This window comes from Prenolepis imparis, unplaced genomic scaffold (genome assembly GCF_030444845.1).
Source record: "Prenolepis imparis isolate NDT839.2.m4 unplaced genomic scaffold, iyPreImpa1.0 SCAF_12, whole genome shotgun sequence".
NCBI classification, from domain to species: Eukaryota; Metazoa; Arthropoda; class Insecta; order Hymenoptera; family Formicidae; genus Prenolepis; species Prenolepis imparis.
In genome coordinates this window covers 3,015,056-3,039,948 of record NW_028141170.1, presented here as the reverse complement: position 1 = coordinate 3,039,948, position 24,893 = coordinate 3,015,056, and the positions used below count along the sequence as shown (strand labels likewise).

At 32.9% G+C, this 24,893-nt stretch overlaps 3 protein-coding genes across 18 annotated transcripts in view; 2 read left to right on the top strand and 1 right to left on the bottom strand.

The window, feature by feature from the left end:
* Positions 1 to 6,790, top strand: part of LOC145943719 (protein FAM13A) — a 55,861-nt gene extending 49,071 nt beyond the window's left edge. For 3 of the 5 annotated variants that reach the window (XM_083051497.1, XM_083051498.1, XM_083051500.1), the window contains one exon: positions 186 to 4,132. In XM_083051497.1, coding sequence (XP_082907623.1) covers positions 186 to 399 — 214 coding nt within the window. In that variant the 3' untranslated portion in view covers positions 400 to 4,132. Of the gene's footprint in view, positions 1 to 185; positions 4,133 to 6,650 lie in introns of those variants that run through there. The other 2 variants (XR_014426565.1, XM_083051501.1) reach the window with 2 other exon arrangements.
* Positions 4,166 to 7,895, bottom strand: LOC145943942 (uncharacterized). The gene is made up of 12 exons (XM_083051862.1): positions 7,832 to 7,895; positions 7,695 to 7,757; positions 7,362 to 7,466; positions 6,936 to 7,129; positions 6,393 to 6,801; positions 5,972 to 6,266; positions 5,579 to 5,855; positions 5,070 to 5,510; positions 4,906 to 5,012; positions 4,700 to 4,832; positions 4,360 to 4,629; positions 4,166 to 4,237 (listed from the first exon to the last, which is right to left on the bottom strand). Exons 1-11 carry the CDS (start codon positions 7,893 to 7,895, stop codon positions 4,369 to 4,371), a joined length of 2,349 nt encoding a protein of 782 aa, XP_082907988.1. The 3' UTR covers positions 4,166 to 4,237; positions 4,360 to 4,368.
* A 389-nt stretch (positions 7,896 to 8,284) lies between these two features.
* Positions 8,285 to 24,625, top strand: Nc73ef (oxoglutarate dehydrogenase Nc73EF). Of its 12 annotated transcripts, none has more exons than XM_083051485.1 (17): positions 8,285 to 8,385; positions 11,944 to 12,198; positions 12,396 to 12,605; positions 16,190 to 16,292; positions 16,938 to 17,000; positions 18,119 to 18,374; positions 18,687 to 18,921; positions 19,013 to 19,192; positions 19,447 to 19,627; positions 19,705 to 19,985; positions 20,060 to 20,288; positions 20,469 to 20,747; positions 20,832 to 21,010; positions 21,100 to 21,534; positions 21,652 to 21,806; positions 22,192 to 22,320; positions 22,729 to 24,625. In XM_083051485.1, exons 2-17 carry the CDS (start codon positions 11,950 to 11,952, stop codon positions 22,826 to 22,828), a joined length of 3,264 nt encoding a protein of 1,087 aa, XP_082907611.1. In that variant the 5' UTR covers positions 8,285 to 8,385; positions 11,944 to 11,949; the 3' UTR covers positions 22,829 to 24,625. The 12 variants fall into 12 exon arrangements, with proteins under 12 accessions (XP_082907611.1, XP_082907617.1, XP_082907618.1 ...); XM_083051489.1 differs by lacking the exon at positions 8,285 to 8,385 and adding an exon at positions 8,807 to 8,954; XM_083051488.1 differs by lacking the exon at positions 8,285 to 8,385 and adding an exon at positions 9,744 to 9,919.
* Positions 24,626 to 24,893: the final 268 nt, after the last annotated feature.

The window sequence follows — 24,893 nt, the reverse complement described above, 5'->3', positions numbered from 1 at the left end:
TTTTATATTTTACTTTTGTATTATTTCGAATTTTTTATTTCTTTTTTCCTCAATTTATTCTGTTTATTTTTGAAGAGCATTCTAAAATAGAAGTTTTTTTCTTAAATAAAAATTATGACTATATACGACGAAGTATATCGATATTTATTGACGCTCTTTATCGAATATCTTTTTTCTCTTTTAAGGGAGGAATTACTAATGCAGCAACAAGCTACTCGAGAGGAAAAAAAACGGCTTCGCAGAGCGTTAAAAGAATTAGAAGCACAATTCGAAGCCCGAGCCGGCCGTCGTATGCAACGCGAGGATCGCGGACCACAAGTCACCATCGTGTACGAATCCTACAAGCAAGCAAAGGCGAAACTTAGACTGATCGACGCTCTTATAGCTAAGAAGGCTTGACGCAGTATCTAATTTACGAGTAACGAAGATCTGACTTAAAACAATGCTGTTGAAATCTTTGAAGAGGCTTTAAGTGTTTGTAACAAGACACAATTGTCACATCACGAATGCAATACAACTCATCGTCGTCTGCAATTTTTGCATCATGAAGTCATAATTAAAAGGGCCTGAAAAAGCAGTTCGACCGAGCGTCCTCTGAAGTGGAAAACGGTAATGTAATAAGAATGTATTGTCCAGAATCAAAAGTATTTTATTGATAATATTTGCAAATATAGGATTTGCTTCACTTTCTAGTAAGTTCATGCGTACTGATACTGAATCTTTTCTTGATTGTAGATACTATTATAACACTCAAAAAATAATATTAAATATTTTCAACATTAATATATAACATGTTTTATTTGCAACACTATTGTTTTAATCAACATAATCGATATGTTGAAAATACGCATGAACGGACAAGTTATAGTGCGTGATAGTACGTTTACAGAATGGTATTGAGATAGCACATTTGAGCTCTTTAAACATTAATGATTCTACAGAACATAAAATTATTACAATACATCGTAATGATGTAACGACGCGATGAAATAATTGCAAATCTTGTTTATTGGTACACTTATCGTATTTAATATTTGTTTATTTATGATGGGAAATTTTTACTTAATTGTCCTCCATTTATTTATCCTACATGCAGGATTAGGATACACTGTTTCGCACTAACAAGAAACTGGATGATTGTTTTGGAATATATTTACAGATTATAATTTTTAATTGATTTGTTTATAAATATAAAGCACATTTATATTTTTTATATATATCTTGTTGGATCTGTAAACTTTGTTTGTATTTAAAATGTCAAGTTTTACAGATGAATACGAGAACAGATATTAATGATTGAGATTAAAAATGGATTTATCAATTTAAATCATTAATGCAAATCTAGAAATCAAGATTTTTTCAACGTAGAAGAGAAAACTTGTATCACAACTTACAGAGAATACATCAAGTAACGTTTTTATATTTCACAGTTAAATATATAATTTTATATGCTTAATATTTACATTTGTTTGCAGAAATAGAGTTTATTTGATATTATTTTATCATGTTTTTGCTATTCGTGAAGGTGTGTGTATATATATATATATATATATATATATATATAAATCCAGTTGATATCGATATAATGAATAGTCTCACAATGATACGTGTTGTCGATCGATAAGACTTAAAAGAAAAATGATAGAAGAGAGAGAGCAAATATTCTCATATAATGACTAATGTTTATAGTGAACCCGATATTTATTTTATCATCTTGAAATAATCGCTGAAGTCTAACGCTGAGAGAGTAAAGAACGAATCCGTGGGGTTACTCGTAATGTAAGTACCTTGTAAGAGATATCACATGTTGTAATATTGTAGAGTATTATAAAATGTTACGATCTTAATAACGTATTAAAAAAAGAAAAGAATATTCACTAAAAGAAGCTCGTTGATTTTTGCGTTTATATTTTTGTACAAGTACGATTTTAAGGCCGTTCGCAATGTATACACACAGCCGACTAGGGACTACCGCAAAAAACGCCTTAAAATTCCACTTGGATCGATTTTTTCACACAGAGTCTCGAGGGTGCTAATAATCTAATGGCTTGAGTTTTACAGCGTGCTGATAATATACAAAAGAAATGCTTTGCGAGTCTCACACTAAGTTTTGTAATCGCGAACCGAAGAATTTCTTGTTTTTTATATCACAGCAGTGAAATCAAATACCATCTTGAAACCGGAAATTTCAATATATAATCGAGACGCAAAAACTCACTTTTAAAGTTTTATGAGATGGTAACAATCTTCTTTCTTTTAATAACGATAACTTTTATAAAAAAAAATACTTAAAAAATAATTAACGTTAAAATGTTTCTTTTTTAATACGATAACTAATTTTTTAAAGAATGTAATATGATTGCCTCAACAAATATTAAATTTTGCACACTCATTATGTATTGTTATTTCTACATCGAATTCTTCAATATCGGACAGTACACAAAAATTGACGAACAGCTCCGCTTTTCGCACTGATTACGCAGGTGAAATTAATATTTTTAGAAATAAAGAAAAAATGATATATCGGCGCTGACAAAATCAATCGCGAACATGTAAATGCCAAAACGCGTATCTGTTCTAATTAAAAAAAGAGTAACAAAAAAGGAAAAGAGAAAAAATGAAACAATTGTTTAGACCAAAGCATTTTTTAGTCTGTGATATAATGAGAGATATATTTGCGTTAAGATGAGAAAGTGTGTATGTGGAGTACTCGGTTCTATTTCTTTTTCCTTGTTTTCTTTGTGAAAGCAATTTTTCAAAAGATCGAGATAAAAAGGAACATGATTTTTCCGCGTCTCCTCCGCAGGAGATGATTGAAGTTGACGATCACTTTAAAAGATCTTACAGCGATGACGATAATTTAAATAAAGCATCGTCCTTTTTTCCGAAAGAACGGTTGGAGGTAGGATAATTATAGTGAAGGAAAAAAAAAACAGGAAACGGATTTATTTTAAGACGCATTTCAATGATTAAAAAGATATTACAATAAAGTAAATATTTCAATTATAATATTAAATAAATTAGTTAGAACATATTGCTTTGTTAATCGATCCTTAAAATTAGTTAATTAATCTGTCAGCTGAGATTATTTAATTATTTCTTTCTCATTCCATATATGCAGAAATAAAAATAGATGACATTGAAAATACTTTACTGTCATAAGATCTGTTTCTCGCTTTTTTCGCAATTATCGTCCTCCAGCCGTACTGCCAAAAGGACTATTGTTTCACAAGAGAAAATTAATTTTATATTCGAGATGCCACAGGAATGTTTTTATTTCCCGCGGGCGTATATTTAAGCGCGCTCTTCTATAGTAAGAAAGAGAGAGAAAAATTAACATTATCGTAGATCTAAGATAACATTTTATATTAACGTTAATTAAGATACATTTTGTAGCGCATAGTGTATACTTTACGCATAAGAACAGATCGCGTGATTCTGTGTAGATGCTTTGAAAGAGAGAAAGAGAGAGAGAGAGAGAGAAAGAAAAGCAGAGGAATATTTGAAAATAGAGACAGAATGCAAGAAAAGGAGCAAGAAAATTTTATTTAGCTGAAAAACAGAATCGGATAGATTATGAATCGTTAAATTAGTACTTAAAGAAAAGAGAGGGACGATATATACATATAAATATTTCACGCGGATCACATAATCTCCGACGAACATATCTAGAGAGATTAGAATCTTGTGATGGGGGAGCAAGAACAAGATAAATTAATAATGTAACAATCGATTTCTCTCGGATATATCGTCGTACATAGCTGCAACTGACAATTTTGCATTCGACCGTGAGAATTACGACGATAAAGAATCTGTCTCTAGCAGGGGGATTCTTAAAAAAAGAAATAATCATCTTCGCCGTTTATACAAAAATGTTGATTATATATTTACATATATATATATATACATGTAACATATATATATATGTAACATATATATATATGTAACATATATATATATATATATATGTAAATATATATAAAATATATGTATAGAGATACACACACAGACAAAAGAAAGTTGCGCATACATAAATTACATACAATCGTACATGCATACAAATAAATATTACACATTATTATGGGATAGCACGCAGAATAAAATGGAATATGATCTGCTAGAAATGTTCGTTTATTGCAAAAGACAAGGAAACACCTTAAAAAAATCCCTCCTTAGAAAACTGCGCGAAGAATAGCTGTTACAATCTTTTAGTAGCATCTTTTTTTTCATATATTATCTAAGGGAAGAAGAAATCAATTAATAGCCTCGCCTTTTTATCGAAATTTTCTACTGAATCTACTATATGTGTGAACGATTCGAGAAGAATAATAGTTTTGATTAAAAATTTTGATTTTTTACCATGTAGCCTTACGATATGAGTTGCATTTGCTTATAAAAAGTTTGTATCTGCCGTAATAATGCAGTCAGTTGCATAGAAGTGGGCGGCTCTCGTGTTGCATTAAATTTTCTTCGACCAAAAATCTGCGTCGGATTCATCGAATAAGACTTTCCAGGTAAAATCGATACGGGAAAAGGATTTTTATGGGATCCCTTGGTTGACTCGGTCGTAATGCAAACGAGACTGTTCTTCTCGTGCAACATTTTCATTTGCTGCTTTAGTGTCATTACCTGTTTTCGTGATATATCATTAATGTAAAAAATGTGTGAAATGCATTAAATACTTATGTTTAGCTTTCACTTCTTTGTAAAGGCCGATAACGGCGTTGATTTCTTCTTCTTTGATATTAAGTTCCTTTTCCATAGCGGATAACTCTTTCGCTAAAGATTTATCATTGGACTTTTCCACCTCTGATTGCAATTTCTCATATTTTCTATAAATTAAGAGTACAACTAAATACGTTTGTAAAAATGCGGAATCTTAAATTTAATAATGCTAATTCTCACGTGTTTATTTCTTCAAATTGATCGTGAAGATTAATTAAAATATCACGTATTTCCTTGGGATTGTGTGCGCCAGTAATTGTACGTGTTTTATAATCACCGATATCAATCTGCAACATCAATATGTCATATAATATGTTTAGACAAACTGCTAAAATGTGATTTACCTCCTTATTTAATGATATTTTTGAAACTCCTTGCTGATTTCTCACATTTATTGGCGTGTTGTTTTTATTTATGAGAGTAGGAGACTGCTGTTTAATCTTATGATCATTGGAATCAATTTTTTCTTTATTAAATTGTTTAGTGACATTGTTATCTTTTTCAGGAATCATTTTTATTCTGCCAGATACATTTGACGTACGAGCATTTTCCACATATTGTAAATCAAATGCAGATAAATTTTTATCTCGCTTGATATTTGAGCTATCGTTATTATTGAATATTCCAGGCAGATGCGAATTTATGTTGAGAGCCGTATTTTCGGAGTGACCATTCATCTGTTCCAGAAGAATCGACATCGGCTGCATTCCTCTACTGACTTTACGAATTAATAACGGAGTGATATCGTTTGCAACCGGCTGTCTCGTTTTCATTACACTCAATACCTGTGTTTTTTTTTTTTACAGAAGACCATTTAAACATCCACTACTTTCATAAATTTCGATAAACTCACTTGTTGAATGTTCAATCCGAGATTATGACTGGGTGTCACCGAAGTTCCTACTACGAACGGTATGTTTCGGAAGTTAAATCTGTTGAAGTACGATCTGTTCGAGCGCTTTAATCTCGACGCCAAAGTCGGCATTTCATAGTTAGGAGTGAACATCGGATCGTTGCATCTGTTAAAAGCATTATGTTCACATTGATGCGTTTTGTACTGCGCCGATGGATAGAAATCCTTGGAATGCTTTTCCGATATGTCATGTTCTTGAACCCTCTCAGGAATTACTCTGCAAAAAAAAAATTTGCACGATGAAAAAATATTAAGTTTTATATTTACTCTAATGTCGAAAAATAATGACGTATTTAATATAATAATGATATTATTATTACAGCTGTAAATTACCCCGAATCGCATTGATAATTTAATGACTGAGGACACTGATGCTGCTCATTCTCCTTATTATCAAATTGATATTCATGATTAACACGTTCAGAATAAGATGTTTCTTGGATCTTTTGATTAGCAGTTTCAGTAGGATGTCTTTTTACACATTTTGTTTGTTTATCAAATTTAGAATGCTTACTAGATATTCCAGAATTGCTACTCTTCAATGTAGTATTATGAAAAATTTCCACGACGTCGTTGGATTTTTTTAGATTCTTTGGAGGATTTGACAGTTGATGAATAACGCCATGGCCTGCGATAAAATATTTTTTATACAACAGATTTGACGTATAATATTTATTATATTCTTAATACTAATAATTATAGAACACAATGTACGAAAAAAAATTATATATATGCAAGAATTTGATTCTAATACCTTTATGTCTCTTCTTTGCTTCTTTTCTACCGATGATTCTTGTATCTTTAGTGGTAGTTGTACTCTTGGAAGCGGAACTACGTAATCTTCCTTTCCTCTTTCGCACTTTAGGTAACATATTGCCCACTGTATTATAAATAGAATTTGATTCGCTTTTCTCCATTCTTGAGGCACGTTTACTTTTCTCCGCTCGTCTAACTTTCGCGGTATCCGGAATATTCAAATTCAATTTCGCATCTCTAATATCTCTTTTTGCAGAATTCGGTGGAATTACTTCTCGGCGGAAATAATTCTCCTCATCCGCTTTCGATGTCAGTTCTTCGACAGAATTTTCTACGCTCAGCATCAATTGCAAATGTTCCCGCATATATTCCGGAAAGGACAGCGGATTTTCGTATTCTCCACTCGCCTATTCATATTTCGAGAATTTTTAGGTATAATAATTTTATTTACAGTAACAAAAATATATAATTACATAATTATTGTATATTTCTGTGATGATTTATAATACACGCATAATCATGTATATATGTGTATGCCTACTTTCAGGGTTTCACTCTGGACTGGTGTCGTCGTATGAAGCTTCTTATTTAATTGAGTCTTCGGCATAATCATCGTAAATAATCCATTTTGCTTTCGTTGCTTCAAACTTTCGAATTCTTCGATAGCATCATCGTCATTGTCGACGATTCTTCTAGGTGACAATTGGGCAGATTTCGAACTTAAACGTAAGGTATCTACAAGAATATATATAAATATGTTGATTAGTTTTGATGAAAAAAAATATTTTACAAAAATTTTCAGTCTTGTGTGCAATATGTTGTAAATTTTTTGGAGATTATAATTAAAATTTTTTATTGGTAGTCATGATTTCGCTATTACAAAATCATTATGTCCGATTAAAAATTGTAAGCTTGAGTTTTTAGCTAATTTTATTGATTCTAGCGAAGCATTAGATTTTTTTCTTGCCTTTCATTTCCGTTTTGACTTTTTGACAAACTCCCATCACATAATTTAATTCAGACTTTAATGTAAAACATTTTGTCTCCGCTTCATCCAATTCTTGCCCCATTTCTAAATAAAGGAGAGGCAATAATCAATTAAAATATAAACATTATATATACAACATTATATAAAATATATTTCAATAACATATAACAATATTAACATTAAAATATTTTTAATGTTATTAAAATGTTTTCGGAAATCGAATATGTTGACGACTGAAAAATCCAATATAACGTTATACTATATAAAATAATATAAATAAGGAAAATTCGATTTATATAAACGCGATAATACTTTTCAACGTGACATTTGGTCTGCTTTCCGATTCGTCTAATTTACAAGTCTTTGAAGATGATTCTGTGAAAGCAAAAATAATATTGGAGAGATAGAAAAAATAACATTCTAGAATTTTTGAAAGTGTTTTTAATTACCAAAAATTCCGCTTTTGCTATTATGAATATTCATGTTGGCTATGTCAGATTCTTTAAGTTCCATAATTTCTTGTTTACATGATGCAGCGAAATTTAATGTGTTATTCTGAATTTAAGTTTAAGTACACTATATATGTACAAATAAAAAATAATTTATTCTTCTAAACAAAACATACATATAGACGTACAAAAATTCGAAAAATAATTCATAGGTTACAATTAACAAGTTGGACGATTACATCATTCTCTTGTTACAGCCATACATATCTTTCTTTGTTTTGAAAAATTACACAGACAAATTCAACATTCATAATCCATAATACGACAATACGAAGCGCTTTGAAATTTCCCGCAATGACGTCATCCAATGATCGGTATATAGATTCCTATTTTATCGAATGTAAATTATCTCGTTAGTTCCTGTTTTTGTCGCCAGGTTGCGCCTCGGATTCGCTTCTCTACGGAAGCTCACGTATATTTTAGGAGCGCTCGCGAACCGCAGTAGCGAGTTGCAAATGGTGGATAGTGTGTGATCGTCGTTGCGTTAACATCAGGTAAGCCGTTTGGTTATCACCTGGACGTTGTCAGGACGCCCTATCGCGACATATCTCGAGCCGTTAATCTCCCGTAAACGAGGCGCCGCGTCCGATCGTCGCCGATCAGCTGTTTATTCCCCACGACATCGCGATCGCGGTTGTATCTAGGTTATTATTACGCTCGATTACGTAAAATACGACCGTGCAAAATCAACAAGCGACGAATATTGTCAACCGGATTTTGCGCGGTATGTCGCGAGCCCCCCCGCAGCATACGTTCCCTTATCTCGAGAGAGAAAGAAAACGCAAAACGCGATAAAGTCCGGCGTGCGTTAATCGCTATTTGTGCGCGTGGAAGCACGCGCGCGCGCGCGCGCGAGCTTCCATGCCTCGTGACGAGATCGAATTCTAACTTTCAAGAAATCGACGAAAGAGATTCGCCGTTCGAGACTGCGTCAAGACGGCGTAAACATTTGACAATTGTCACCACTTCCGTCGTCCGAGTGTCATATTGCTTCGTTAACGCCTTGTTAACGATTCATTAGCGAGTCGTTAGCGGTTTTCTCTCTACCGGCAGGTTCGAGCACGTGAGTCAAATAACGTTGCGTTTCACGTGCGATTTGAATATACAATATGTACATACAACATACATACATACAGATAAGTCTGGTTGGTCATTTTAATTGTACACTTTTTTCTGCGATTCATTTTGTGTTTACAAATACTCGGCAATTTGCAGAATCTGTAATTAATTTCGCACATTTGCATTTTCCTGCACTTTTCTTTGTTTTTTTCTTTCTGCGAAAATCGGGTATATTTTTAGCGGCTAAAAAATTTGAAAATGCAACGAATATACCTCACACATATTTTTAAAAAAATTATAATTTTAAAGTGTGAAAAATGTGTGGCTAAAGAATCGACTTTTTTTTATCTTCCAAATTCCAAAATTGCACATGCACACACACACACACACCACACACACACACACATGCTGCGTTCGGGAACTACGTTAGTGAGAGAGTGTCATTCTATCTTTATTACTTATGAAAAAGTAAACAGGCAGAGCACGCTAAGAGTGCTATAAGAACATAGCTCCCGAATGCAGTCGTACATACATACATACATTTATGATTTAGAATATATACATATAAAGTACATTTTAATTACAGAAAGTGCAGAGAGGTATCAAATTTTTTTTTTAATCATTGCATTATAGTTCTGAGTATTCTCTTTTTTTTTTACATTATCTTATTTCGCGGAAAGTGTATCGTTATTATACAGCTGATAAAGAAACGGACGTAGAATAATTGCGGCTCGTTGTGTAATCTAAAAACTCGCCGATATATATACATATCATAGCCGCCTGGCCTGTCATCCCGGCGTGTGACATTCAAGTGACGGCGTGGCCGCGTTCTCGGCATAGGTACATACGTACCTCGCTCAACTTCGCGGTATTTGACGTAGCGAGCCAGATCTTCTTCTCCCACCCACCTCCGTACGATCTCGCGGAGATTTCCTACGAAGGAGACTGGGAAGTCGGCAATTTTTCCCGGTAACGTCACACGTGCATGAACGAGGCCGAGCGATCGAAACGTTTCGGAAATTGTCTCATTATATCAGTGTATATCAGTGAGATTAAGAGTATGTTTGTGTTACTTCGTTAATTGTCTACTTCTCTGCACATTGGATATATTTTAAAAATTGTAGAATTAATCAAGGTAAACGTGACACCCTGCAGCTCTCTTTCTTTTGCGATAGTGCAATCGAGCGATTTTTGCAATCGCTGAGGAAAAAGAGTGATATAATTAAATAATTGTTATTGTTCAAAATTATCGCTTAATTTTGATGTAAATAAAAGCGTGGTAGAATTTTATTTGATTTCTCTTATTATTTGTCTAATGTTGTTTAAAATGAGATCCTATAAAATCTCTATAGAAAATCTTAAAAAAATTAAAACACCAGAATAATCCTCTATAAATTGTCTGTGAGTCATCGTTTAATGATGTCATTGCATCATTAAACAAAACTGATTAATAATTGAAAATCTGAAAACTATTAATATGTAAATATTCCAGTGTCACAATTATCTTGATTAATGCTGTTGTTAAAATATTGTTATCAAGTTTTGGTATGTTTTATTGTTTTGAACTGTCATATAACTGCCTATAAATATTCGGTACAGTTATTGCAATTTCAGTTTGGTTATCTGTTCAGTTTAACATAAAATATAGGTAGTATAATTTTTCTCTAAAAGAAATACTACTCTTTTTGCTGAAAGATTAGAGCAATGTTTCAAAGAGTTTTATCGTCTTAGAAATTATATGAAATGTATATGTTTCTGGCATGACATCTGTCAAAGCTTATCAGGACCTATTCCATTGGCTCGTGATAATATAAAACTTCGATCGCTTTATCTTATTCATTATATTTTTTTAGCCTTTGTACTTTTTATTGCGTGCGAAATATTCAGATAGTATTTTACGAATCGCCAAGTACATCGATTATTGTGAAAATCTTTTAATATAATATATAATTTTTTTTATATTTACATAAAAATACATAGAACACACATCTAATTCTCAATAAGAGATTTAGATTGTTTGCAACTTTCTGTGTCTGATGTTTATTGCATATTTTTTTTCTAGCATCACGTTACGCAATCTGGTAACTAGCCAGTTTTTAAAAATAGAACTCTCTCTCTAACGTCTCAATATTTATGATATAGGTATTAAAACGCAGTAAGATATAAAAAAATTTTTTTGCCGGTATGAACAAATAAATATATTAATATCAGTTGTTGCGTATATCGATAATATAATTGTAGCTCCTTCGCAAATAATTTTAGACGGCGATATTTTACTCTTATGCGGAAAATGTACAATAATTACGCGTCATTTTTATTTCATACGTGTATATTGATCGATTTTATTCTATATTTCTTTCAAATTTGACATTACATTTTATGCTGCAATTATGGTCTCTATATAAAACAAGGTACATTATTGATTCTGTAAACATAGCTATTATAAAATGACTGACAATGAGTTTTTATTTAGTTTATGCATAAATACACACACACATATATGTATGTGCAAGTATGTAACATATGAGTACCTAGATATATACATTGTTTACACAATTGCAAAATGTGTCATATCCATAATTAATAATCAATATGACATGCACAAAGTTTAAAACTTAAATGATGCAACGAGGACATTGATAAGAAAACAAACAATATAACAGATAAAGCCAGATAAATCAGATTCTGATTGTGCTTGCAAGATGGGCTTAACATACATCAGCATTACACTTATCTCAAGTTTGTACTCTCTAGTCTGTATCTCATGATTGGCTAAAGAACTCGAAATGTTTAATCTAAATGGAGGCGTGGTTTCAGCCAATAAACAACTGTTTAATCACATTTTAGGCATTTAAATGACGATATCAAATATTGAATACACCTTATCTGCGACTAAATTTACGCAGTTTCATTAGCTTATCTACATCTCTTCCTTATGTCAAGTGAATGAAACCTTGTTTCACTCATGTTTTATATATATTTTTTTTTTTCAGGCAAAAATGTACAAGGCGAGGACGGTACTTAATACGCTGGCCCCCTTGGCGCCGCGTATATGCGGACCCAAAAGATACGCGTTCTGGGTCGTCCGCAGTCATCCTTTGACCATGACCAGTCGGATGATCTTCACCGAGTCCGCGCGCAACTATAATAGTCGTGCGGCAACGGAACCCTTCTTAAACGGCAGTTCGAGCTCTTACGTGGAGGAGATGTACAATGCGTGGCTGCAGGATCCGCACAGCGTGCACATAGTAAATAAATTCGAATACGATTTTTCAGGAGACACGATTTAATAATGGTACATGTAGCAACCTCTCTCCCTGTACTAATAACTCAAAAAGGGCGATTTTTTAGTTATATCATTGTTGCAGCAAATGAGCGATATATTGCACAGATTTTTGTGTGAAAAGACTTTTCTTAAATTTATTTTATCTTTGTTTATTCCTAGTCATGGGATTCCTTCTTTCGAAACAGCACCGCTGGAGCTGCACCAGGACTCGCGTATCAGGCACCGCCATCCCTTGCTCCAAGTTACAATCAAATACCGCTCGGAGCTTTGTTGCCCCTGGGTGGCGGGACGCAACTTGGCCAGGCGCCCGTCAACGAAAAAATTATTGACGATCATCTAGCGGTGCAAGCTATTATTCGTTCTTATCAGGTATGTCGAAATTTTGTTTGCTTCCAGTAATTAAATTCAATGTGTTCCTCTCTTGCAAACAAATTATATTAAATACGATACATCCTATTTGTCCTGTGCAGTTCTGTGCTAGATGTGTCAGTGAGATGATAGTTTTTAATCATTGTCAATTCTATTACTTTGTTTGCAAAAGAAATGACACTTTCAGTCACCTATAATTCACTTGTGTAACAAAGTGAATTATAAATTGATGCATTAAATGTGTATAAAAAGTATTTTCATAATAGTTTTGTCATATGGAGATGGCAACAATATTGATTTATTTGGTTTGTTAATATATTTCCTGCTCCTATCTTAATGTAAAAATATTATAATATTCTTAACGTTCTTAACATTTGAGTCTTAACAAGATTAATAAATTAAAAGGGAGCCTGAAAGTCTGCTTTTAAATTATAATAAATTTAAAAATATAGTTTTTTAATATGATAAAGAATTTTTTTATAAATTCAACTCTGTCATTCTTTTAAACGAAACCTATAATATGATGGTTATTACATCAGTTTTTGTAATTTATTCATTCAGAAATGACTATGGCATGCATTAATACATTTTACATACATCAATATATTTGTATGCATGTGAAATACATTGAAAGAAATTTTTTGTTCTTGATGTCTCAGTTTCATTTATGTAAATTAAAATATGTAATTTATAAAGAGACAAGATATAGGTATAAACTTTATATTTATATATAAAGTTAATATATCTAGTAAAATATATAAATATTTATATATATTTTATACATATACAGTCCAAATGAATATTAATATGAACCTGGGACATGAGATATTATGTATTACAGTTGATGCTTATTGTTAGGGGCTATCATGTGTGTTTCCAAATTTTTGAATATTTGTGTTTGCCTCATATGCTATATCAATACATAATTATATGATAAATGCACAAATAAGAGATATAATGAGAACATATTCAGCATAATAGCCTCATTTTGTACAATTAATATAATTGTTTTCCAATCTCAAGCATGTCTTGCATCTCCACATTTTTTCCCAACAAGAATGAGATCTTTTAAATTATGATCTTGATTTATATCATCTTTTCTGGATAGATTTATATTAGAGATTATATTTTTATCGAGGAAGAAGCAGTAGCACACTATTTCTAATTGGTTAATTAAAATAATAATTATTTGATAAGAGTTACAACAATTGATCGTAATTTCTTTTACCGTGCCTTTTATATTGAAAATATAAAGAATTAGCATCCATTCCTGCAAATATTGTCACAACACATATAATTTTTGGTATACAATATGCTACAAATATTTGCTGTAAAACATGCTGTAAATATATACATATACATCTATGTACATCTGTCAATTCAGCTGTATCTAGCTGTTATATTGCTTCTTTTTTCTCTCATTGTAACTATGTGTAGTGCAGTTGTAAAAGTAGATACACAGTTATATAAATGTGAGGTTTTTTCGGGATTATTCGGCGTGTAGGCCCGAGGTCACTTAGTTGCCGATCTGGACCCACTGGGTATTATGCAAACAGACCTGATACACACGCATTATGCAGCTCGCAAGGGGTCACCAGAACAAGTGCTGCGACAGTACATGCTTGGTAAGGCTTTTCTTCGAGCATTTTTCACAGGCTTTTATTTTTTTATATATATAAATATGTTTTTTTTTCTCCCCATAAACGTGCCACAAAGCTATATGAATATCGCGCATTATACTAATTTAGACTATTGTGTTGTATAAATTCATATACAGATTATTGTGTTTTCTGCAATTTTATTCGTCGAGACATCTTTTCTTAATTTTTACATTCGATATTATCATTTCATTTGATCATTCTTACATCTCGACACATTTTATTTTTATTTTGCGAAAAGAGAGAAAATATTTCTACTTTCATTCTTATTTGTCTAAAATCCTTAATTCTATAAATAATAATTGTTCTATAAATAAAAATCTTATTTATGACATAATGTGCAACTTTAGATGGCACAATTTTAAAGCGCAACAACGCATAGAACGCATTTGAAAATTCCATTACAGTGAAATCAAGTCAAGTAAGAAATAGCAATTTATTATTTTTATACATTTTTTTAATAATACATTCCTAAATTTTTGTTACTTTTCAAACTTTTTACTGTTAAAAATATTTTACAATTATATCATTTTTAACGAGGTAACTGGGAAAGAGTTATGTAAAAGTAAGAATAATGTAAAACTGTTAGGTATTGTGCAAAAGGGAGATGTTTAATGACGCATTTACATATATATACACTGATACTGAAAATGTTTGAATAAGCATTACATTCATTTTGAGAATCATAGAAACGCCCCATCTCTTCATAATAATTAATAATTGAATTCAGCTTTCGCGATTTGATTATTCGTGCATATATAGGCGTAAAACTGTTGAATTTATTGATATATTATAGTTCAACATTATGCATTTATTGCATATCTAACAGAGAGTAAAAATTGATAAATAATGTACATTGTGTGCGCGTATGCGAGTGTAAAGTATCAGAGGTAAGAATTAAGAAATTTCTGTGGACTTTGTGCATGTATGATTTATATATGTTATTATATGTATTGCTTTTGAACACTTTTGTATACATTTAACGTCCAGCATGCCTGTGTCTTTCCAAAATTTATATACTAACGTACTGTTATTTTTCCTTACGCGAAACGCATTAAATAAGGGATAAGGGAATTTTTGTGAGCAGCACTTTCATTATTCCTTTATCTTATAAAATAATATCGCAAAGTAATAGGGAAGCTAAAAGGAGCAGATAACACATTCACAAAATGAAAATAGAATTGAAATATTTTATAGCTCGATATCTCAATATGCATTTCGAATGTTAATTACTGTGACATGATGTTTTTTATTAGAAAGCATAACGACAGCTTGTGTGCATTAAACATCCGTGTTTTGTCTTTGTTTGCGATGTATTTAAGAATATTTTATTTATTTAAGAATATTTTTCGAGGAAAATGGAACATCAAACACAGTAATTTATATCTTAAGGCTCCTGGCTCCTTGTCGACCATGTCGAAATCGTGACGTCAGAGGCGAGAAAACACACGCTAAAATTTCTTAGATGCCATTTCGAAATAAAAATATATTTCGATGAAACAGCACTTCAGATGGCTTTAGTACACTCTTAAAAAACCCCGAAAACTATCCTTTCCCCTTTATAATCAATCAACAGCTGTAAAATGTAATATTATGAAGCCCAGTCCGTCTGGTCTTTGCACATGCGCAGTCATTCCGCATGTCAAAGTCTGATATCTCGATCATTTTACAGCTGTTGATTGATTATAAAGGGAAAAGGATAGTTTTTGGGGTTTTTAAGAGTGTGCTAAAGCCATCTGAAGTGCTGTTTAATGGAAATATCTTTTCATTAAAAAATGGCAATTTTCAGCGTGTGCTTTCTCGCTTCTGACGTCACAATCCAATATGGCCGCGGTGAGTACCCAGGAGCCTTAATTAAATATATTAGATCACGCAAAATCAAAAGTGAACTATTTAGTTCGCATGAATGTGACATTAAATTGACAGATTCGTGGCCATCATATCGCTAAATTGGATCCACTCGGCATCAACAGCGCTGATCTTGATGATAGGCATCCGCAAGAATTACTCTATACCCATTATTCATTCGGTAAGCCTAAATGAACGTAAATAGAAAAGAGTAAAATGTAAAAAAAAAAAAAAAAAAAATTCTCGAACGAAAACGCATCTCTTGACGCATTCGAAGGCTACTAATCAATTTGATTAGCACGATATAACTCAATTATAACTTTTTATCACATCTTCAAACATATAATTCCGACTATTATTTATTCTATTTACAGACTACATAAAAACAATGCGTAACTTCTTTTCTTATGTTTAATTTAAATGTAAACAAAAGTGAACATTTTCTCTTTCAAATAGCTCACACAGAATGTCTTTAAAGCTTCGCTCTGTTATTAATTCACTTTATTCAGTTTCTCGATTAATTTTTTCGATTTGTAATTCAGCTATTTCAGTATACCTTATTATTGTAGCACTTTCTTAAATAATTTTATTAATTTTTTATTCTCACATCCTGTGAATAACTATTATCTTAATCGTATCAATATTAATAGAGATATCAATGTGAAAGATAAAATGTGCAACACGTTTAATTATTAACATAATTAGAAAGATTCTTGATTCAGGACTAATTTATTCTTCGATTTATTGTTTTACCGAGCAAATGAAGAAAGATTCTTTGATGATCAGTGTTCTGTACGATTGTTGAGTTTGAGTGTAATGTCCACAGGGAAGGTACCACGTACTACTTTCTCGCAGGAACTACAATATCGGATAGCTGTCCTAATGCAAAGTATGTAATAATCGTTGTTTTAATCAAGGAAATTGCCTGAAGTAAAGCTGTCTTACTCGCGCTAGCATATTATTGGGCGGTACTGGTGGTTTCAGCTTTTCTCTGGAATTAAAAAGTTTTCTACCAAAAGTATCTGTAAAGGTTGGGTTCTTCTATCTATACTATGTAAAATTGTTTGCACGCAAAAGGTAACTCTCGAACGTTTCCTGTAAAGGAATTGGAGGAGGGACATATTTCTATGTTAATATTTCGATACATTTGATATCCTTTTTTTTTTATATAAAACTTAGCTATAAAAATTAATTTTGTTCCTCTTTTACTTCCTTGTTTTGCTGCCAAATTGCGTATATTATCTCTGACAATATTCTAACATATGTATCTTTTCCTTCTGTATATTTTGTGTATCTCTCTTGTTGTATTTTATATTTTATGTTCTTTCTTTATACAGTATATTTCACATTACGTCTTTCTATTTTAAACATTTTAGATGGTTGTTGTTTAAATTACTGATGCTTTATTTGAGCTTATAATTTTTCGTTTTTAACAGAATTTTATTTTTCCTTCAAGTTTGGTATTTGTTTGCATTGTCACGCGTATTGTGATATATTGTGGTGAACACAGTACACTTACATTATCTCTGAAAAATATAATGCATGTTTACGTTAGCAAATACTTCACATTGTGTGAATATCAGATTTATATTGTTGTTGAAAGAAAGAAATGACATATGTGCGATGTATATTAAATATAACTTAAATAGAATAAAGTAAAATCTTAGTATTTAAAAGACACATTTTCAGTATCAGTTTTAAACAAAACAAATAGGAAAAAAACATCTAACACTTTCCAACAGTTTCCTATACATACAATTTTACATTTTACATTTATTCATATTTATACGATCTATTTTATAGTTAAGTATGCGCGAAATAAATGCTGCAGTTACCAACATTGTTAAAAGCGTTATAGCTTGCTCAAATGTGCATAAATATCTAACAATGAGTATTATATTTATGTATGCGTGTGTGAACTGCAACATTTTTTTAAACATACGTATCGATTGTGAATGCTTCGGAGTACTTGTAAAATACGCGTGTTTTTTCACATGCTTGAAATAGAGGAGTCAGACATGGATCGCGTTTTCAAATTGCCGTCGACCACGTTTATCGGTGGCAAGGAGAAATCGTTGCCGCTACGCGAGATCCTGAAGCGGCTCGAGGGCGCTTACTGCGGTCACATCGGCGTGGAGTTCATGTTCATCAACTCTTTGGAACAGTGCAACTGGATCAGGCAGAAGATGGAGACACCCGGAGTCATGGAAGTGACGAACGATGAGAAAAGGCTCATTTTAGCAAGATTGACACGCGCAACTGGGTAATAACAGCGGTGTCAATCGAGTAGTGTCAAAATTCCAAATATCATGCCAATTCTGTTAAAAGTCACAAATTAAAAAAAAAGGCTATGCATCTGTTTTTATTTTTATTTTGTCTTTTTTTCATATTTTATCTATTTAAATATAATTTAATATAATTTATACATATATACTTTAAAAGATATTTAAAAGATATTTCTCAAGATACATTTTGTGTAAATATGTGAGCATGGAATTCAGGTTTTTAATTTTTTATCTCTCTAATTATCATTTAAGAAATGTGTCTAGTAAGCGTCTCCTAATCTGAATCGCAGATTCGAAGCGTTTTTGGCGCGCAAATGGTCCTCGGAGAAGAGATTCGGCCTGGAGGGTTGTGAAATTTTGATTCCAGCTATGAAACAAGTGATCGACAAGTCCACGGAATTGGGAGTCGAATCGATTGTCATGGGTATGCCTCATCGTGGTCGTCTCAATGTTCTCGCTAATGTCTGTCGCAAGCCTTTGAGCCAGATATTCACGCAATTTGCTGCTCTGGAAGCCGCTGATGATGTAAGCATTTAAAACGAGATGATGTTTTTCTTAGCTGCGTAGTAGAAAGTGTAGTTTTTGAGACTTTTAGTAACGGTGAAATAATTTTCAGGGTTCTGGTGATGTGAAATATCACTTGGGTACCTACATCGAGCGTCTGAATCGCGTAACAAATAAGAACATTCGTCTCGCCGTGGTTGCGAATCCATCGCACTTGGAGGCTGTAGACCCGGTGGTTCAAGGCAAAACGCGCGCCGAGCAATTCTATCGTGGCGATGGCGAAGGGAAAAAGGTAAGTAGTTATTACATAAACCAAATTTCTACATATAATAAGGATTTTTATAAAATTAAATTGTTACATAATTAGATATTTATAAGTATCTAAATTTAAAAAAGCAGTTCTAAAATCTTATAAGATTTAAATTAATCAAATTACTGTTAAAATAAAAATCTAATTAAAATATTAACTGGATATCTAATAATATGATGCAATTTTAATGGATAACAAATTCACTTTGCTATAATAATATTTCATGTATGTTCCAGGTTATGTCCATTCTTCTTCACGGAGATGCAGCGTTCTGCGGTCAGGGCATTGTCTTCGAAACAATGCATCTATCCGACCTGCCTGATTACACCACTCACGGTACTATTCACATTGTTGTGAATAATCAAATTGGATTCACCACGGATCCACGACATTCGCGATCATCGCCGTATTGTACTGGTTGGTATTCACAAGTCTTATTTTAATGACATCACAAACTAACATAAGCAAGCTTATACATTATTTTATGTTATTAGATGTAGCCCGAGTGGTGAACGCGCCCATCTTCCACGTGAACTCTGACGATCCCGAGGCCGTGATGCATGTGTGCAAGGTAGCGGCGGAATGGAGAGCCACCTTCCACAAGGATGTTGTGATCGATTTGGTCTCCTATAGGCGTAACGGTCACAACGAGATCGACGAGCCGATGTTTACGCAGCCTCTGATGTACCGCAAGATCAAGAATACTCCGCCAGCCCTCGACAGATACGCCAATTCGCTCATCACCGATGGTGTCGTCACCCCCGAAGAAGTTAAGGTACGAAGGTCGTATACGCATAAAATTATACTTTATATGACTGCTCTTACGCTAAAAATTTATACCCATTGTAGGATGTTAAAGCTAAATACGAAAAGATCTGCGAAGAAGCGTATAACAACGCCAGGCAGGAGACCCACATCAAGTACAAGGATTGGTTGGACTCGCCATGGTCCGGTTTCTTCGAAGGAAAGGATCCATTGAAGGCATCGCCCACTGGTATCAAAGAAGACACACTCGTACACATTGGCAAAAAATTCTCGTCGCCACCGCCGAATGCCGCTGAGTTTGTCATTCACAAGGGTAAGCATAGTTACGTTAGAAAATATTAAATAACATAATTACAGATATTGAAAGAAAGAGATTAAAGATAAAATATATTTAAAATTATATAATACATAGACATCTATAGAAATATGTGTAAGAAAAAAATTATATATTAAATATAATAAAAAATATGTTAATTTTTAATACGTTTTACAGGTATCGAGCGTATTTTAAAGGCTCGCATGGAAATGATCGAGGCTAGAACTGTCGATTGGGCTCTCGGCGAAGCTATGGCTTTCGGATCTCTCCTTAAAGAAGGTATTCACGTCCGTTTGTCAGGCCAGGATGTGGAGAGAGGCACATTCTCGCACAGGCATAACGTGCTACATCATCAGAAAGTCGACAAGGCAACTTACAGGCCTCTCTGCTATCTATATCCCGATCAGGCACCTTACACAGTGTGCAACAGCTCTTTATCCGAATTTGGCGTGCTTGGTAAGACCAGAGACTATTATTTGACACAATTACTATTGCTATATAATTTTTACTCATATTAAAGTAGCTTTATTGTAATTATAGGATTCGAGTTAGGCTATTCTATGACAAATCCTAACGCATTGGTATGCTGGGAAGCTCAATTCGGAGATTTCAATAATACGGCGCAATGTATAATCGATCAGTTCATCAGCAGCGGTCAAGCCAAGTGGGTTAGGCAATCCGGGTTGGTCATGTTACAACCTCACGGTCTCGAAGGAATGGTAAATCCATGAAATCAAGCTTGTGAATAAACTTGGATTGTTTTTACTATTTGTCAATTTTAAGTTCGCTTTTTATCTTTTTGCCATAGGGCCCCGAGCACTCCAGTGCTCGTCTGGAGCGTTTCCTTCAGATGTCCGCCGATGATCCGGATTACTTCCCGCCTGAAAGCGAAGAGTTCGCCGTGCGTCAACTGCACGATAGCAACTGGATCGTTGCCAATTGCAGTACACCGGCCAATTATTTCCATATCTTGAGACGACAGATCGCGCTGCCGTTTAGGAAGCCGTTGATCTTAATGACACCAAAATCACTGCTCCGTCATCCGGAAGCCAAGTCTAACTTTGATTTGATGTTAGAAGACACGCATTTCCTCAGAGTGATACCGGAGGAGGGTACGGCAGCTCAGAATCCCAACAACGTCAAGAAGCTGCTGTTCTGCTCTGGAAAGGTTTATTACGATCTGAAGAAAGCTCGCGCTGAACGGAATTTGGACGACAAGATTGCAATTGCCAGAATGGAACAGGTCAGACATTATATTTTAAATAAGTTCAAAAAATTAAATATGTCTTTATAATTATAATTATAAAAATTACAATAGATGATCTGAAGATATTTTATTCGATTTATTTTAATTCTATAGATTTCGCCCTTCCCGTACGATCTCGTCAAGAAAGAAGCTGCAAAGTATCCCAATGCAGAATTATTGTGGTCTCAGGAAGAACATAAGAATCAAGGCGGGTGGACTTACGTGCAGCCGAGATTCCACACGGCGCTCAATGGCACCCGAAGCGTAATGTAAGTATCGAAATAATAAAGTCGACTTAATATAACTCCAACTGAGAAATGTAAAAGTAAGTTGTATGTATGTGTGTGTATACACTTATATGTTCACTGTGTTGCATTTCTTTTTCTTTTTTTTTATTTCTTTTTTCCTGTTTCACACGGCCCACATTTTTTATTTTGTCACGGTAATACAAGATATATTAACGCGACGTGTCAAAATTTTATATTACAAATTTCAAATTTTATTTCATTATTTATATTCCAAGTATCACGTGTACATGTGTTTTTTTTTATCGCAATAAGTTGTCACAAGTTATACAGGCAGATTTCTGCTTTTCTCGTTTCTATCTATTTCACGTAAATAAAATGAAGAATCTGGGTGGGCCGTGTGTTGCAGTGGTGCATCAGAAAGTGAGAGTGAACGAGGATGGTTAGCTGATTTGTTTTCGTCACCCAAACCGAAAAAAACCACGATTGTGTCAGAACAGTCAACGGAACCTACTGAACCAAAGCAGAGAACAGTGAGGTAACGTCTGCGAAACAATGAAAAATTATAATTGTTTTCATATATAATTATGATTATGAATTATAGTTTTTATGTTGAATGTAAATCATTTATCCTGAAGAAAAAAATATTGCTATTTTAATCACAATGATAATGTTGTAATCACAATGATACGAAATTATTTTATAATATTTTATCTCTCATAAAAATATTACGTTTATATTAAAAACATTAAAATAATTAAACAATAATTAATATATAAATATTAATGACGCAATTGTGCATAATTAATTGTAGTTATATTTAAATAAATTTCTCAAAGATCAGAAGTAACACTTTCAGTAGGGATCGTTGACTTATTACTATTGTTAGTAGCTATAAATCGGTTTTTAAAAATATCCACTGTATCTGAAAATATTAATGTTTTAGCTATGCTGGACGTCCTACGTCGTCATCACCCGCAACGGGCAGTAAAGTGCAACATCTCAAGGAACTCAAGCAACTACTTGACGACTCTCTTACTTTTTAATGATCCTTTTTTAGCGTTATATGTAGAAAACTGAAGATTTATTTATTTTTCTCATATCTTAATGTATGTATTACTTTGTGTCCTGCTCGTCATACAACATACAACAGAGATACCGTAGTCGTTTAAACAACTTCTTCATAATGGCGTCTCTTACGTTTAAGTTTGCATGCGCACGAATGTATCGCGTTTGTTCGTCTAAAAAATCTGCTTTTTTCGTCATCAATTACACAACACATGGGTAGTATAAACTTAACTAAGTATGGTAGCCTCCAGTTACTACTATTCGATTTAATTGATCGTTCAGGTTTTTTTTTCTTATTTTTAGAGATTCTTTTAGCTATTTATACTACTGATTTATAATGAGCAACTTTTATCTGTATATGCATTTCTTTCTTACTTTTATTTAAAAGTTAAAGTTTGCACATTTTTTTCTTAATAAACAATTCGATTGCGCATCTAAATTTGGACGATATGCTTGATGCGCGCGATTGAAAAAAGAAAAAAAACAGTAAAACTTTTAATATCTCATCGTTAATCAATTTACAGATATAGATATATATATGTAAAAATAGCTTTTGTCTATATATACATATAATGCCTCTTTTGTGTATATGTATGTACATATATATGGATAAAAGAGAAATACTCGCTAGCTAGTCGATTGATCTTATGTGAACTGTGAACGTGAAACATTCGTGCGCCAGTCATCCTCTGTACTTCATTTTATTTGTACTTTATTTTGAATTAATCTCTTGTGTGAAATCGATAAGTTATAACAGAAACAAGTATTATTAATTTATACAATGTTACGCAGCGCGTACATTTTAATGAATAGCAATGATTCTGAAGCATACTTTCGAGAGAACTGTCCATGGTAAATGGCTATGAGAAAACACATGGCAATTTTTTTTTTCTTTTAGTAATTTATGCCATGAGGTGGTTGCCAATTACTTTAACTTTTTTATCCTTACTGTATTCTTATAAAAGGTTAAATAATTGGCGGTTTTGCAGTGCGTTTTCGACGCAGACGTATGACGTAGCACTATTATTTGAGTTATATATATCTCGCGATTTCGGTTGCACTAACGCAATATTAAATTGAAAAATGCTTCAATTTTCAATGTTGTGTAAGCTTAAAAAAAATGTGTCGATCGAAATCCTAGTGCTACCCCATGGACAGTATCAATGAATGTTTCAGTTCAGTAAAAGGTTGAAAGTAGAAGACAAATTAGTAATACTTAATAGCATCTTTAGGGGTTAATTTTTAATAATAATAATTTAGCCGGGCATCTGTGGCTTGTATGGGTCGCTGTGCGTAGTGTGCAAAGATGTGCATATGCACGGTATATTTATATTCTTCTATCTGTACTCTATTTAAAGATGAGACACGCGAAGATATTTTGAGAAGTATCGTTACATAGCTTATTGATTGGAAGAAAATATTGTGTATGTATCGCGTAATATTTGTTTTATATGCGCGGGGATGAATCAGTCTTATTTTGCTTGATGCATATGAAACGATATTTATGTGACAACTCACGATCTAGCACGACATTATTATTTAGACGGCCCAATGAAAGCTGCAGTATCTATCGTTATACTTGTTCCTACTCGTTGTATCATCGTGTGCGTTTATAACGATTAGTACGAGAGTACACGTGGGTGAATGTTAAACAGAAACAGATCCCCCCCCCCCAAGTATCTGACACTTTAAAATTTGGTTTGGCGAAAACACTGCTGATATTGCTCACGATATTGTAGCATCTTATTGCTGATTGAATTAAATTGTCTCACATATTTAATGCGTATATTACCCCTCATAATACTTACTAATTTTCACGTACACGTAATATTACGTTAAAAATAATTAGAAGGAAATTTATAACTGTTTCTCTTTTATTGCATGCTTTTTTGTGATATGTGAAGTTGATATGTTATGTACGATATATTTGATTTATTTAAATTTGTCATCTATATATTTAATTATACATGAAATTAATTAGAAGTTTTTGAATTTGGAAAAAAGATCTGATTTTGACTTAAATTTCAACGAAAATCTGGGGGA

What these genes read in the sequence shown, in the direction of transcription:
- Nc73ef (XM_083051485.1), top strand. Translation starts at nt 11,950, where the DNA reads ATGTACAAGGCGAGGACGGTACTTAATACGCTGGCCCCCTTGGCGCCG. An exon ending in ATCATCGCCGTATTGTACTG is followed by an intron (nt 19,628 to 19,704) that starts GTTGGTATTCAC and finishes TTATGTTATTAG; the next exon opens with ATGTAGCCCGAGTGGTGAAC. An exon ending in CCAAAGCAGAGAACAGTGAG is followed by an intron (nt 22,321 to 22,728) that starts GTAACGTCTGCG and finishes TTAATGTTTTAG; the next exon opens with CTATGCTGGACGTCCTACGT.
- LOC145943942 (XM_083051862.1), bottom strand. Translation starts at nt 7,895, where the DNA reads ATGGAACTTAAAGAATCTGACATAGCCAACATGAATATTCATAATAGC. An exon ending in ACCAAATGTCACGTTGAAAA is followed by an intron (nt 7,467 to 7,694) that starts GTATTATCGCGT and finishes TCCTTTATTTAG; the next exon opens with AAATGGGGCAAGAATTGGAT. An exon ending in AGTCAAAACGGAAATGAAAG is followed by an intron (nt 7,130 to 7,361) that starts GCAAGAAAAAAA and finishes ATATTCTTGTAG; the next exon opens with ATACCTTACGTTTAAGTTCG.